Below are 18,017 nucleotides of genomic sequence, written 5' to 3'. Positions count from 1 at the left end.
GATCTGAAACGTAGAACGTCAAGTTATAATGGAATAAGATCATACCTCACGCACGATAAGAATACCAAGAAAGTGAAGGTTTTTTTTCAAAACACGTCATAGCCTCCCCCTCATTAGATGTGGTGCACTTCACACCCATGAAAATGACTCTACTTAGTGCGTCTTTTCAAACATCCTAGGACACTTAAACCTAGTGCTATGATACCAAGTTTTGTCACACCCCGAGCTATCCCCGAGACGCGGACACGGAATGTAGGATCACAAGTGATCCTAAGCTAACCCTGCTGGAATGATCATGAGCATACTAAAGAAAATAAATTTATGCGGAAGCTAAATCATAATGAAATATGAAAAGACGGGGAATACCCATTTTCTTTAACTCAGATGTTTGAAAATAATGAGTTTAATACAAAGGATATATTAACTCAATACTAACCTCAATCTAACTATGTCTGAAATAAACCTCTAAACTAGACTAGACATACTGGGACAAGCCCCAGCTACATCTAGCAAAAAATTAAACTAAATGACTAAAGACAGGAATGAAACTCATGACTGTTGTCCTTGGAGAATGAGAACTCACCACTGAATAAGCTGAACTGGAGATCGGAAATCGATCTATGCGTGATCTAGATACTGAGAACCTGAACCTACTTCACGAGAAGATATAGCGTACGTATTCGTCAGTACTTGAAAGGTATTGAGCATGTAGGATAGAGTAAAGCTGAAATAAAACATCACTAAAAAACACAAAAGCAAGTATAATAATCTTACATGATAAACTGAATTCTGAGCTGAATGGATGCAATGACCAATTTATAACATGCTAAAACTAAATATTAAATATACTGATAAATGGCCAATGCAGAGAGTCTGATTGAACCGTGGCAGCTACTAATTACCGATAATAATATCACTTGAGCTAAATGTGGAGTCCAATGTATACGCCCCATCAAGAGAACCCAATATACCCTGCCAAAGGTATAAAGGCATGTTGGTACCTAAAGAGGTTCTGCTCAGTATGAATGGGGGTATGAGACTTCATTCATACATTGCACAAGTAGACTTTAAGAGGGAGCATGGTATGTCTTTTATGATATCATGATTATGAGTTGACATCATGTTTTAAACAATTCTTCTTTATATTGTACTTGTTTTAAGCTACTGTATATTCAAATGACTACAGTTAACCAATAAGAGTTGAGTACCTTAAGTTGAGTATCTTGAGTAGATCTGTGTTTCATTGAGTTGAGTATCATATCTTTGAAGTTGAGTACCTATTCTTTGAAGTTGAGTATCTAATCTATGAATTGAGTATCTTACCCTTGAGTACTTCTGAGTTGAGTAAGTTAGTAGTTTTGAGTATCCTTAAGAACTCTTTGATTTGAGTAATTTTGAAAAGAGGTAAGTATGTGTACATTTTTATCAAGTTCAAGCTCAAGTTATGCTTTAGAATTCCCCTTTCATGGTTGTACATTCCACACAGTGAACCATTTGGCCTGCATTTCTCATGATCTAGACAGAGGTATTCAGGATAATCAGCAGGAGCTTCATTGATACATTTGAGTGTTCGAGTTAGCTATGATTATCCCTCTTGCTTCTAGAGGATTTTATTTGCCTTTCAGTTATATAAGTTGTTAGGATTTCGTGGGTCTTGTCCCGACTTCCATCATTTTCATTTAGAGGCTTCATAGATATTCAGTATAATTGAGAAGTCTGCGTTAATTTTTTTAAAAAAATATTTTAAAGGACTTAAGTTGCCTATTTTATGGCGAATGAAACATATTATATTATTCAGAGTTTTCTTTTAAGTTAAAGTTTTGTATTTTAGTTTTATGAATTTTTTTCTATTTTAAGCTTTTGTATGCTTAAGTTATCAAGGATCAGGATTCGCTTGGGGACCGGCGATGGTTCTTGAATACCTGCCACGTCCGAGGTGTAGATTCAGATCGTGATAATATTAGTTGATTTGTCACCTAAATAAGGATCAGACTATCTTACCCAATTCTATTTAATAGTATACGAGTGGGTAAAGTCATTTGAAGAAACATCAGAAAGTCTCTGAAGCGTATCAGCTTCATTAAGTAAGCCTAAGCAATAACTAGCCTATAGTGTAAGGCCAACAACAAGCATCCAACAACAAAAATATGAAAACTATGAGGTAAGACATTAGCACACCACAATAAAAGGAATGCTTGAGCACCCAAAACTACATGACACACACCTAAAACATGAATTCTAATAAATAAACTTGATTCAACTATAAGCCCATCCCAATTCTAGTTACTTAACATTTACATTTACAAGATCAATCTAAAGATCAGTAAGACGTAGCCTATATCAATACAAACTTTCACACTCTAAGTTTTTAATTTTGGACATTGCCCTTCCGAATACCTCTGATCGCTACCACACTCCCGAAAAATAATTGTAACATCAAAATATATTTTTATAAATTAAAATCACAATGATTGGTTACAGATGCAAAATCAAGTCAAAATGGAATTATGAAACCCGCATCTGAAATACCAAAATTCACTCCCTTAATGGGTCCTAATTAGCTTACTGAATTGTAACCCTGAAATGAGTACAATTCAAGGTCGGAAAAAACCAAAAACCAATCATGCAAGAAAACGATATAAAAACCACCACTAAAAGGGCTTGCGTAGTCCTTCCGAAAGGAAATCACATGTGAAACAAACTTTCCATGCCTATCTCATAATCCAGTACAAAGCCATACAAAACCCCAGCAATACATAACAAAATTAACCAAAACAGAGCTCCAAAACTCCAATAATAGGAAATACAAATGTGTAACTAAGTTGAAATTATGACTATTCTTTATCATAGAGACTAGTCAAATGACCTTCAAGATCGCGGAAGGACAGGCCCCCAAAGTATCCCAAACATGGTGTCTAGCGCACGAATGTGAAAGGTAAGCTTTTTTTTCCTATGCAATCATAATATAGGAATACAAACGTGATGGGAAACCTCGTAGGTCCGATTAATGCAGACACCAAGCCTGTCAATCATAACATATGTGTCCTGAGATGCATAAACATGAAGGGTAAATGGAGGTTGCACTAGATTATGCACATCAACTGATTCTCCAAAATTCAAAATCCCCGATAGCGTACTCAATATTCATTTGAAACCCCGAATACACAAACAAACTATTCTACCCCCACAAAACTTAGCTTGTTTAAGCTTAAGTGAGATGTCAAAACTTCTAATATAGGTATTCTTGATGAAATGTGGGTTTCACACTAAAACTCTACTTTAAGGTACTGCCACAAAGTTTCTAAAAATGAGCCTAGAAGCCTCAAGAATTCTACCATGAGAAAACTCAATGGAACTGTAGACAGTCAAGCAAAATGCAATCCATGAAATAATTCAATCTATGGACAGGTTTGTTGTGGTAAAGATCCACATTGAAGGTCCTTCTAGGTTAAACTTGGTGTTCCAGAGCCTACTAGAATCATCAAACTTGCATTCTGAGTCCGTCTACCTAATCCTTTAACTAAAGTCAACCATTAACTTAAACAAACTCCTAAATGTAGAAACTTGCATAGAAACCAAACGAATGATGAGGTAACCGAATTGTCAGCCCCTACAAGTCATAGATGACATGGTGTCGCAATAAGAATGTTTTAATTGTTAAAAAAAATGCAATAAGAGAAAATGGTCCGAAAGGTCATTACACATTTAACATTAAAAACATCTTGGTTAATGAGTAAAAATCACAACCTAGCGTGAGTAAGATTTTTGATAAAACATCACCAAACTTCAAAGAAAGATTTCAAATTACAACTATACAATCGATAGGACTAACTCTAATGTACCCAACTCAATAGTTTACTCTTGGTATGCCTCTTCAAAAAATATAAACTCTTACATTAGAAATTTTGAAGTATTAATTACACAAAAACTACTACTTAATCAAGAATAAGGCTAGTAAAGTAAGTAACAACTTCAATTTCAACTTATAAACTCAAATTAGACAAAAAAAAATACCTACTAAATTTAGTACTTCACTTTCAACCCTAGATTCAATAAACAACGGATTAATTTAATGACTATTGTTTGGTACAGAACTATGTTATGATGGATATAGTATGTGCTTTAATTGTGTTTAGTAATAATCCTTTTGGACAGATAATCAATAGGAAAATAATTAGGTTGTTGCTCCGCAACATAGAATAATTAAGTATGAGAATACTATATTAATGGGTTTTCGTTCCCTTAATAGATGTCTCCTCATAAGATTCTTTCCTAGTCATGTCTGCTTAATTTTCTCGAGAGATTCTCTACATCTTAACATATCATAAGTAACGTGTTGTATGAGCATGGTTTATATATCATTACATTTACACATATATGCTTTGTGAGTAAACCTATTTTTTATATAGATTACTTGTCATTTATCAAACTAGTAAACAATATAAAAAAATAAGGGCATTAGCCACTTAACACTAACTAGATGTGTAAGGATTAGTAGTAGTAAAATATTACCTGAAATTAACCTTGACAAGATTTTAACAAAACTGGAGACTTGCTTTTAAAAAATAATGATAATAGTATTTTTCCATGACATTAAGTTCAAGTCCTTTGAAAATCCTTCCCAATACACAATAGTATTTGTGTGCTAACCGCACATCATTATGGTAGGTACAAATTCAAATATATTCTCATTTTGACTTTCTTAAACTGCATCAGAAAATGCATACAAATGTATTATTTTATTTTAAAATTTGAGGAAACCAATATAAAAATATTTAACAAGTTTTGAGTGTCATGAAATTTCCAAAAAAATATTTATTAAGTATAGAGATAATTATAATGTATTTTATTAATCAGGGAAATAAACTTGAGAGTGGAACCAAATGAACTATATTACCCAATCAAGCAAGCAATAAACATAACTAATGTCACATCCACCACTGAACAAATGATGTTGGGTATTAATAGTTTTAACATCTATGCATATCATTAGTTTCACAATAAATAAAGCATTTTCTTAAGAAAAATTTCATAATTCATACAACATTTTGAATTTTTAATAAATCGCAAATTAATATTTGTGTGTTTTCTCAACGTATTCTTTCAACAAGTATGAATTATCACAAAGCATAATTTTAAGAATTTGTGCTAAAAAGGCTGACTTAGTCGACAAAATTTTAAGGTTATATCCCAATTTATGTCTATGATAACAAAGTTCATCTTTATTAGATTTACTTTTTGACACACTTGATTTATGGGGGTAGCTTTTGTAAAATATGATTGTAGTTATTTTATCAAGTTATTTAGAAATATATCAAGTTTTTATAAATATATGTTTTTTTAAAAACTATTTTCCAGATGTTAATGAGATGAAGTTCATTTTATAAGTAAAAGAGAAAATTTTATGTCTTCTTGCATTTTGTGATTATGTATGAAATCCTAGGTGGTATGGACTTTTATTTTCTAATTAATTTTTATAGGACACGTGTGAAGTTTTCTCATATGATTTCTAGAAAGATCACAAGCATTTATAACAATCTACTTTGCAAGGTTTTTTTCTTAAAATGTCATAATGTTGTAATTACTATCATGGACTTTTTTTTTGTAAATGGTAAAAAGTATTAATTACTCCTTTTATTTTGGCAGAATACGGATAAGAAAAATTTACTAGAGCATTTCTTAGTGAGAGTTTTTCACCTATAAATTATTAGGTTGGGTTGGATTGGATTGTCAAGTTGAGCTCTTGAGAATAACCTTCCCCTGGCGTTACCATTTGGTTTGTTCTTCCTCATATTATGTCCTTTTACTCTTTTTTAGCCTAAACTTCACTTGATTTTGGATTGGATTAAATCTCTGTATAGGAATAAACGTGCATTCCTCGATAGGTTATTGGAATACCCTCTCTGATTGAGTTTAGGTTCCAAGACTAGGCCTTTTAATCCTCATGTAGGATTTTATCTTATGTGTATTTTCTTTTCCCCTTATGTCTGTCATTTGATTGTTTTTTTTTTGTTATACTACATCAAAAGAGCTAAATTTCTATTAGGATCAGAATAATTTCCTTCATACTAGAATCTTATTAGTCGATTTATCTTGTTTTATTATCAATTATTTGCATGTTGATCTGATATAATTATGGCTAATTTTTTTTAATTGATTTTTTCTAATTCCATTTGTGGTAATTTTAGGTCTGATCACTACAATTGTGATTTGGCATTGTTGAAACTTCTCAAATCACAATGGACGATTTTGGTCATTTTCCTACGATTGTACGGAAACTTTATTCTCTCCTTATTCAAGACCTTCAGCGTAATCCTTTTGAATCTATGAAGGTATTGGCATTGTGGATTTGGCTTGAGCATACTTGCCTTTTCAGTGATGTTATTAGAAAGATCGCATCATTCACTCAAGATTTTATTAATCAACTTGCTGATGAGGCTGTAACCTGTCTCAAATGCATTGACGATACAGAGTATCTTCTCTCGAGAAATGCAAATGATATTCCGTTAACCAAAAAAGTCACTAGAAATGATTTATCGAAATGGTACAACTAGCGGGATAAGAAAAATTGTAATTGAGGTTTGTCTTAAGATACTGCCAGATATTGTGAGGGAATCCTTGAATAGAAGTTCTGAACAAACTTCGATGCAAAGCAATATGTCAATGGGGCCACCTCTTCATGAGGAATATTTAATCAAAAGAGTTTCTCAGTTGGGGCTTGAAGGTGATATGAAGGGACATAACATATCAGGTGAAGAACTAACAATGTTTGTTACTTTCTCCAAGGACTATCCTGTAACTGAATTGGAAATTAGAGAATTCATTGCACCAGTTTTTGGAGAATATATTGAGTACATTCGAATGCAGGAGGTGAAGTCCAACGAACAAGCTCTTTATGCTCAAATTGTGTTTTCTATACAAGGAATTATAGAGTTTATTCTTCAGAATGAATCCAAAGCTAAATTTATTATCAATGGAAAGGAGGTGTGGATGCAAAAGTTTGTCCCAGAAAATGGGAACTCTTCCTTCCCTTAAACGCTTCCTTTAATGTGTGTTTTAACAATAAATGTATTTGTTATAGCAATGAATACAAAGTTTCTTATAATCAATATATCTAATTATTTTCTATTTTGTCTTTGGATTCTACTTTATATTTTCTATAGAGATTAGAGAGGAAAAATCATGAAAAATTCTACAAAATTCCTTTCGAAATAGGCCAAGATCTTTGAGCCCTCTCGCGTATGTTGAGAAAACACATAAATTAATTCAAAAGTAATATGAAATATTGTGTTATTGTAATAAAAAGCTAATTAAAATTAAACTAAAGAAGAAAAGTTTATTGCATAACTATTTTTGATATATATAAAGCTTATTAGACATGATTTAAAATCTAAAAAATGATGCATATCTTATTTAAAAAATAATCCAAGAATTGAATTAAAGACTAGTGAAATCTTCTTATTTGACTATAGAGAAAGAACATATTACAAGAATGAGATATCAAAAGTAATTGAAAAAAAGAAATTAATGTAGAATACAATAAAAAGTCTTTGAACGTATCTAAGAGAATTTGTCATAATTTTCTTTTGTGGTTAGGACAAATGTTGAAGAAGTTTACTATCTCTGCTAAAACTTATATTTAAGAGTTCAGATTCTGACATAAACTATTATTATGACATGAAAATTACATTTAATACACTTTTCAAACAAATTTACTCATAGTTATTAAACTCAAACTGAAATACTAAAAAAAATTAACTAGTTTTGAGATATATATGTTGCATGTGAATATCACATAATGTACTACACTATTTTAAAAAAAATAATGTCAATATTATTAAATCAAAACTTTAGGCAAACATCATCCGAAAACACCTTTAACTATTTATACTATAAAACTAAAAGTCGATAAGGTAGTGTGACACCTCTCTATGGTCTTTAATTAGATATACCATTTTCCTTTTTTTTTAACTTTTTTCTCATTTGAAAATTAATTGTTATATATATAAATAAAAGTATCATTGTTAAAATCTCTTAGTTACACCTCTTAAACATAGTTTATTCCCCCTCCTCAATAGTGTGTTCTATAGTTATATTGTACTGTTGGAGTTCTTGTTTTTAATATAATATAAATAAATAAATATTGATATAAAATATAGAAGATATGGTACCGTGGATGTTTCTAGTTGGTGTATCATATTAATTCAACATTTAAGTTAAGGTGTGTTCAAGTTCCTCTGAACCTCATATTCTCAACATTTATTAATCACACTTGAGTTTTTAAAAGGAGAAGAATAGAAAACTTAAAAAACTCATAGTTTAGAAATGTGAGAATACCCTTCTATTTATAGTTAACAAAGGATAGTATCAACATGTACAATCTATCTTATGTGTTAGAGAGGAAAAAAGTTTACATGGTGCACCAGATGAAATAGATTTCTTAATTATTAAATAATAGGATTAAATAATAAATTCCGATTTTATTTTCTGTCATTATTTTAAATAATAAATAAAATTTTATAGAAATTGAAAAACCAAATAGAACTTAACGCAGTTCTTAAAAATATCTTTTTAAAACTTATTTATATTATCGTTCAATTCATGAAGTGTAACGTTATTAATATAAATGAGTTTTAAAATGATAATTTTAAGAACAACTTTAATGTATATTTTATTTTTTAAGAATATATGTGGTGACTGGCATGTGACTTTTTTTCCTCTCATATTATATATAAGATAGATCTTATTGCCTTGTATCTTAATAAAAGGTAGAAAAGGAAAAGGAAATAAAAATATGTTGTACATAAGCCATTCTAAATAAATACGTAGAAAAACAACCCTAATTTTTATTTTTTTAAAAAAAATTAACAGCAAATTAATTACTTTGAAGTTGAATTTAAAGTGGTTGTCTATATCTTTCTCTATTAACTATCTCTATATTTAAATATGCCTGTTTTATCACCTTTGTTTGAGTCTTTTCTGCGAAAATTAGTTGTTCATTTTCCCATCCAATCCCTTATGTAGGTATAAATTCTAATATGGTATGAAGTTTGGTCAATTTCTTGATTATCAAAATATATTTTTTTTAAAAATTAGCACACTGTGATCAATGATATGGCTAATGGCATATGCAAGAAGTAGAACAACAAACTGAGTCACTCAGATATATACTTTATATATCATGCATATTAATTTTCTTTTTACAAATATATTATATAGTTAACTATGACAAAAAAAAAAATGAATGGAGGGAGTACAAGATTTAATATATACTGAATAAATGAAATAGTATTAAAATATCATGCATTTTCATTTATTCAATATTTTTAATAAAACTTTACAATAATAGATCTATTCAGATGCTTATCTTGGATTTAGTGATGTAACATATTGTCTTGCAAAACTTAATATATTGAAGTATGAAATTAATATCAGGTATTGATAATGAGTGCGACAATATTGATACTGAATTCTTGTTTAAATGTTCAATTTCCGTTGGTTTAATTTCAGAGATGTCATGGTCTCATCGATGTCCTTTATGGCATTTCTTCGAGTGGAGAATTTTTTTAACCACACTTAGAATTAAGCAAAATCTAGAAACTTAGTTAAAGTTGAAGAAAAATTGAGATGATATAAGATGGATCTACTTCAATTTTCATGAATTGATTTAATTTTTGTAATTTTCAAATTATTATGTTACTATTATTAATTATCTTTTGATGTTCTTTTTATGTTCTAAATTATCAAATATAGATTTTTACCAAATGTGTTTGTGTTGAACTCATATGTTTATTTTATTTATTTGTTTTTATTATGCATGATAACTATATAAAAGGATACTATCATTTTCAAGATACATTTAATAGCATAAAGAAATGGTGAGTAGGTAGCAATATATATTACATATTAGTTTAACTTTTCTGCATATAATTTAAAAGTAATTATGGAGAGTTAATGACTTTGACATTTTATAATGTTAATAGTGTTACTTAAGAATTTTCTATATTTATATTTATATTTTTATTATGTCAATAATATATTACTGAATTTTGTTAATTTATTTTAAAAATTCATCTTTTTCTAGCCATGTAGTTTTTCTATAGTTTCTTGGTCTCTATATAGTTTTTGGTCTCTTTCCACCCCTATCTTCTCTATATTATTAAATGAGAGGAAAAAGTCCCCACATCAATTAATTGACATGTTAATAAAATGTCATTTGCCAATTAAATCTTCTATTTATTTAAGTGATATATTTGTAACGATCCTCGTAGTTGTTTTATGAGTAATACTCATTATTTTATGTTAACCCTTTTAAATAGATTTTATAAATAATTTATGATTTATAAAAATAAGAGACATGAATTTCAAATTTAATAGAGAATTATATTGTTGCTAATAATAATGAAAAAAGAATAAATAAATAACAATAATAATAATCATACGTATACATATACTACATATATACATATATATATAATAATCATACATACATGTGTGTGCGCGAGCGCGCATGCGTGTGTGTGTGTTGTTTGTGTGTGTGTGCGCGCACACACACACACATAATATATATATATATATATGTATATATATATATGTATATATATATATATATATGTATATATGTATGTATATTCATAGCCTAGGTCTGCCTACGTGGCGTCACCACAAATTTGGATTCCCTTTTAGTTCATATATTTTCAAAATTAGTCTTCTCTTTCACTAAAAGTTTTGACTTTTCTGAAAAGTTACGACTTTGTGAAAATTTTTGACTTTTATGAAAACTTGTAACTCAATTAGGAATTGCGACTTTATTAAGGGTTGCGACTTTTGTGAAAAGCTACGAGTTTTATGAAAGTTTGTGACGTTTATGAGAGGTTGTTACTTTTTCAAAGACTTATGACCTTTTCAATAAGACACAATAAACAATTACACTACCCTTTGTTGTTTATAAATAAAGGGATTTCCTCTCATTTTGAAACAACGAAAAATTTTGAACTTCTTCTTCTACATCTGAACGATAAAATATTTGTATACTTTGGTCCTATTTAGTGGTTCGCTAACATCATTATTTTTGTACCAATACAATGGTGACTAGCATCATTCCTGAGAGACTCTATTCCTTTAAACCTCGGGTAACATAGGGGTATAAATTTTTTAAAGGGAGATGTGCATTCAGTGAGCTCGAATTTTTCCTTTCCACTTCATTCTTTTGTTAAAGATCATTGTATGTTTTTTACGATCATTAATTTATGTTTGTGTTATTAATTATTGTTTTTGAGTACATGTTTTAAACTTTATTGTTTATGTTTATGCTTTGATCAGATGTTGTATTAAAGATATGTTAATCAATTTTTTGATTTAATCATTAGACTATTGGCATCACATAGATATAATTATTGAATTTATAAAATAAATTACTTTGATCTTTAAGTGTTTTCAGTAGCTAAAAAATTCATGGGTTGTCCAAGAAGGGGCTTTTGAGGTTCAGAAATTATGGTGTTTCCACTCTACCATGGAGTTTTAGTTATTCAACTCTCTATGATCTTATCAAGGCATTCAATCAATTAGCGACATCCAAAAAATAAAGGAATGTAGTGGAATGGTAAGTATTGTACTCAATCTTAATTAAAAGTTTGGGGTTCAAATACTGGATTGATGTCAATGCATGAACCCTCAAAATAGGATGAATCCATATTAATCAAATATTAGAGAAATAATTTTCTCCTTATAAACATTAGATTAAAATTGAAAAAAAAATAATGTTTTAACCATATCGGTCAAAACATAAACAACAAAATATGTCTTTTGGCTATCAAAGAAGTGTCATACACTGCAAATGATTTTGAATAAGGGACTTGCTAAGTCATTATTTAATCTAAATTATTTGATCGACATACATTATTTTATTGAACTCGAAGAGATGCTTTTCAAATTTTAAATTAACTTGTCAAGTACACAGCTAATTATATAAGATGTATAGTATTCAGATTCTTATGTGCAGACCTTGAATTGGAGAAACATTCATGCAATTGATGAATAAAATGTTTGCACCTCTTTTGAAAAATACAAATATAGACAATGAAATAGTTACCTATCATTTCTAAAGACTTTGGGTGATGAATAACTACACTATAATGAAGAATTACTAACAAAATTCTTAAGCACTTAGAATTATTTTTTTTAATTTTAAGATTGAAAAATAATTCATTTTATTTTGGGGTAAAATATTCTTGACAATTAATCGTTGGGATTTACCCACTTGAAAACGCTTGTATTATGAAATGTTCAGAAGTATATTATTAACATAGTTCACTACTGGGCGAAGCGCGAGCAATTTACCTAGTAAAATAATAATAAGGGCAAAAAGCCCTAAACTTGAATGTCATATGTATCACGAAAATTTGAAAAAAAATATGAATAGAATAGACGAAAAAAATGGAGAAGAAGAAAAGAAAATAAAGGGAGAAAAGAAAAGGAAAAAGGGAAGAGGAAAATAAGAATTTCAACACAAAGAGTCGAGATAATTATTGTCATCCTTTCTATTAAATTTTTATGTAATTTTAAATAGATTTTTAGGCTGGAAACGTGTATAATTTATATTGATTTAACAAAATATAGGTCGAGGGTTCTTAGAATAACATCCTAGTATGGGGGTCAAATAATGATTCGCTTTAAATAAAATTTTGCATGTGAGTTTGTTTTATCATGGGTAAACATACTGAAAGAAAATTTCATATTTGAATTTGATGGCTCGGGATGTCTTTTCTACCAAATTTTCAAGCCGGAACTAAATATAGTAATATGGGTGTCATTACATTTGCATTCTTATGAAGATTATATATTTGAATAGATTGCATTGATTTAGAGGCATAAAGAAAAGTGAAGACTCAAGTCCTGGAGTGATTGTTCAATTGTTTGAGGTAAGTGGATTTCTAAATCATTATTAAGTGTGTAGAATCATGTATTTCCTTATGATATGTGTTGGAGAGTAATGAGTCTTGATGCCGGTTAAATTTTTCAAATTGAATAACTCTAACAATGTAAAAGGAGTAACAAAAGAAAATGTGATTAATTGTTGGTTTGTGTGGAGCGAAACAGTTTTTAACACAAGAAATAAGTCGATTTTAATGGTACAATAACATGGATATTACAACTAAAAAGGAAAAATTACAGAAAAAGAAAGGATAAGTCTAGAAGAGGAGACGAGAGGTCATACAGTAGGAATGGATATGAGAGAATAACAGAGAAAGCATCAACATCAGGATGCCCGCTTATGTCCTACTACTCTGCTCTTATAATTGCCTTTGTCCTTTTTCTTAACTTTTGTTAACTTTAATACCTCCAACTTAAATCATGATTCCAATCAAAGTAGACCAATCTAACCATTGACATTTTTATCTTTTGTGCTCTTCCCAAAATAACCCTACTAGCTTGTACGTCCACCTCAGCAAGTACCTTATCGTTGTAGTTGTATATGATGATAATTAGGGGTGACTTGATGGACATACTTTCCCATACGATGTTTCAACATAGAGATGTGGAAGAGTGGATAGATGCGCGTTGCGGCTGGAAGTTCAACTTTATAGGCGACATTGCCAATGCACTTAATTACCTTAAAAGGACAAGAATATTTCCTTCCCAATTTATGATCTTTTTGTAAATGACGTGAATTTTGGCGATATGGTATCAACTTGATATACACCCAATCACAACGTTCGAAACGATCATCAGTTCGTGCCTTATTTGCTAACCTTTTCATCCTATGTTGAGCCTTTCTAAGATTTGCCTGCAAAATGTCTAATGTTTCATCCCTTCGAAGCATGTAACATTCAATAATGTAGCGTTTATCTTCCATACAATGCCTTAAATTGAGTCATACTTGCTGACAACTAAAGGGCCGTGTTGTACCAAAATTCTGCCCAAGAAAGCATGCCTACCCATTCATGTGGTGAATCTGCAACAAAGCATCAAAGATACTGCTTAATGCATTTGCTGAAAGCCTCTGATTGGCCATCCATTATGCATTATATGTTCTACTCATCGCTAAAGATATCCCTGCTAGTGTATTGAGTTTCTTCCAGAATAATTGCAAAAACATAGGGGCGCGATCTGTGACAATGGATTGGTGGACCATGTTTAACGCCTCTAACCTACACCTTGGACGTGGCCGGCACCTAATGACCATTGCTGGCATAGAGAGAACCTTGGCCAAACTTACTTAACTCATGGAAGACTTAACTCAATGATAAAATAAGACACATTCTCAGACATAATTAAATCAACTTCTTGACCAAAATGGCACATAAATCTCAAAATGTAACATTTGAAAATAAAAGAGACTCAACTAAACTAACTGGCTATTCGTCTATGAAGACTCTAAAATACTTTGATGAATGTTGGGATAGACCCCACAACATTCTGAAATATAAAAGACTGGAAAGCTTAGAAAGGATCCTCCTGAATGCAAGGATGCTCACCATTAAATATGAGTGCTCAAACTGGATCAACGATGCACTGGATGCGCTGATCCTGGTTACCTGCGTTTGCATCATAAGATGATATAGGCCAACTCGCATCAGTACATTAATGTACGAATATGCAAAATGGAATGCTATACAACAACTTTTGCTTGATGATAATAAGATGAACTTACCTTGGCTTTACTCGACTCAAGAATTACTCAACTCAATGTATACATATAAAGTAATTTACAACTCATGTAATATATATACATGAAACTTGTGAAACATTAAATGAAAGTAGTTCATCAAAGAAAATGCAATAGAAAACTCAACTTTACTTATATATGGAAGTAATATAGTTCTATGGGAGGTTCTGTAAGAGATAACCACCACTATGAGCCTAAGTGGTGATACAACATATCATCCGCGCTTCTAGAAATGTCCTACACTTTGCCATTGCAAAGAACTCCTCAACTAAGTGGATCCACTAGCTTAACTTAAACGATCATCTAAAAAGTATAACCCGTTAATACCCATGATGGCTACATGGTTTACATGTAGATTTGATTTAATATGAACTCTCATCCCCACATCGGTGCACAATACTCCCAAAATATGCTTTAGGTCATACTTTTAAAATAACTTCCTTCCTTTGGGTTGAGATAATTTGCTCAACCCTTTTTAGATTTTAAACAGCCCTCTTGGAACATATGTTCCCTTTTCTTGTTCAAAATTTTATTGGGAAATCTTAGTTTCCTTTTATCTTAAATGTAAAAAGATTTATTAGCTCTCTAGGGAATACTTAGTTCCATTATATATATTGAGAAATGAACTTCACTCTTTACTCTTTGGTAGACTTGAAAATTTTGATCTAAATCAACTCTTTAGGGAATACATAGTACCTTTATACTTCTTTGAAGGAAAGACTTCAACTTTTCTTATTTCTTTAACTCGAAGCTTGAGCCTTAAAACATTTAAATAAGACTCTTGAAAACTTTATGAAACTTTACTTTAACTTACTTACTTGCTTTAAACTTGACTTTTCAACTTCCTTAACGTTGATCCTATCTTTCCTTGACTTTAATTATGGATTCAATATTCATGATTCATGTTTATGGATAATTACATGATGTTTATATGTACCTTAGAGTATTGGAATCAACTAAAAAGTGTGGGTACATCACTTGAGAACTAGTACAAAAAGATAGGAAAGAACGGGGTCTCCAGGTGTCTTTGGCTCTCTGAGAGACGTGAAGATCCAGAGCCTGACGGACAGACAATGTCTTGAGGTGCTCTTTCTGGTGCGGTGCGCCAGAGCCTGTCAGACAGAGACTGTCGTGAGAAGCTCTAGTAGGCACTGTGCCCTAGGGTCACTCAGACGAGGCCTCTGACTTTTCTTCTCCGTTTTCATCTCTACACCTTCTAAATTTCCATGAATCTTACCCCAATAACATAGGATCACTAATAACCTCAATACCCAATAGATTAAACCAAAAAAAAAACCCAAAAACACGAATCCAATCAACTAAGACATACTACAACTCAACCAACAAGGATTTAACCATTGTTCAAGAATTTCAATGTTCATCATTCAATATATTCAAAATTTTGCTGAATTAATTAAATTGGTGTACGTGTAAACTAAATCAACATAGAAGATCTCACATACCTCAATAGGGATCACCCCCGATGAATTCCACTCGCAAAACCTTAGCGTTCTTGATTGATTCTTGATCTTTCTCTTCTTTTCTCTTTTCTCCCACACCCTTAGCGTGAATTGGTTATATAAACTGACTTAAGGCTTATTTTTACTCCTACTAAACCCTTAAAACAAATTAGGAAATAGTTGGGTGGAATTACAAGTTTACCCTTACTAAAATCCTGATTTGTACCTTCCTCAACCCAACAACCCATCTTCTGATAGGCATATCTCTTTCATGAGATATCAAAATTGCACAAAATCGGTGACGTTGGATAGATCTCTTCCAGGAATTTCTGACCATATCAAGAAATGACTCTAACTCATCTTGAGCTTTAAGTTATGACCATTTTAAAATGACCAAAATCTAACTTCTTAACTTAGGAAATTTTCCAAATTTTCCTGTTCTTTCCAGAAGTGATTATTTTTAGTTTCTTAACTTATTCTTGGCTATTTTGAGTTATGAGATGTTATAATATCTTCACTTGGAAACATTCGTCATAAAATGAGATTTCTTTCACTATGCTAAGGAAAGTAACAACAAACTCAATACTTAACACTCCAAAAGTAATTAACAATCATGCTTACTCATAGTTACTTTTATCTGCGTTCTCTCCAAACTCAAAGAGATCTGGATATGTCTTCTTTATATCCTCCTTCACCTTCCAAGTTGCTTCTTCAACAAATTGATTCCTTTAAAGGACTTCGACTGATGCAACTTCCTTTGTTCTAAACTTGCGAACTTGGCAATCCAAAGTTTGAACCAGAATCTGTTCATATGATAAGCTATCCTTAATCCCAATATTTTCATCCGATAATATCAATTATGGATAACCCATGCACTTTTTCAACATTGATATATGAAATACCTGATGAACCACTGCTAATTCTTGTTGTAGCTCTAACTCATAAGCAACGTTGTCCACTCTCTTGGATATTCTATAAGGTCCAATATATAGGTGGATAAGTTTCCCTTTATTACCAAACCTCATAGCACCCTTCATGGGTGAAACCTTAAGATACACCTTATCATCCACCTCAAACTCTAACAGCATTCTCCTAACATCTGTGTAGGAATTTTGGCGACTCTGTGCTGCCTTCAACCTCTCTTTAACCACTTTCACCTTCTTCATGGCTTGGTGAACTAGATATAGTTCTATCAACCCTTCTTCACCAACTTCAATCCACCCAATAGGAGATCAACATCTTCTCCCATAAAGATTTTCCTATGGAGCCATTTAGATGCTCGAATGGTAGATATTGTTGTAAGCAAACTCAATGAGAGATATATGATCATCCCAATTCCCTTTGAAATCAAGCACACAAGACCTCAACATATATTCTAAGGTCTTGATAGTATGCTCTGCTTGTCTTTCCGTCTATGGATAAAAAATAGTGCTTAAGCTCACCTTCGAACCCAAGCCATTCTTGAAAGACTTCAAGAACTGAGTAGTAAATTGTGCACCTCTATATGAAATAATGGATACTGGAACTCCATAAATTCTTACCACTTCTTAAATATATAACTTAGCGTAATCCTCGACCGAATATGTAGTCTTTACGGGAAAAAATTGGGATGATTTTGTCATTTATCGACAATTACCCAAATAGAATCATACTACATGTGAGTCCTTGGAAAGCCTGTGATGAAGTACATATTAATAATCTCCCACTTTCTTTATGGAATTTCTATATTTTGGGCCAAACCTCCAAGCCTTTTATGCTCTACCTTCACTTGTTGGCGATTTGAGCACTTGCAACAAACATAGCAATGTCATTCTTCATACCTTCTTACCAATATATATCTCTCAAATCCCAGTAAATCTTGGTAGAACCTGGATGAATGGAATATTTGG

At 31.2% G+C, this 18,017-nt stretch overlaps 1 protein-coding gene across 1 annotated transcript; it reads left to right on the top strand.

The window, feature by feature from the left end:
• The first annotated feature begins 6,663 nt into the window (after positions 1–6,663).
• LOC138340409 (uncharacterized) lies at positions 6,664–7,035 on the top strand. The gene has a single exon (XM_069292132.1). The coding sequence runs from the start codon at positions 6,664–6,666 to the stop codon at positions 7,033–7,035; it is 372 nt and encodes a 123-aa protein (XP_069148233.1).
• Positions 7,036–18,017: the final 10,982 nt, after the last annotated feature.

Source organism: Solanum lycopersicum, chromosome 12, assembly GCF_036512215.1.
Source record: "Solanum lycopersicum chromosome 12, SLM_r2.1".
NCBI lineage: Eukaryota > Viridiplantae > Streptophyta > Magnoliopsida > Solanales > Solanaceae > Solanum > Solanum lycopersicum.
Note: the sequence above shows the minus strand (reverse complement) of the source record. Positions and strands in the feature narration are given on the sequence as shown.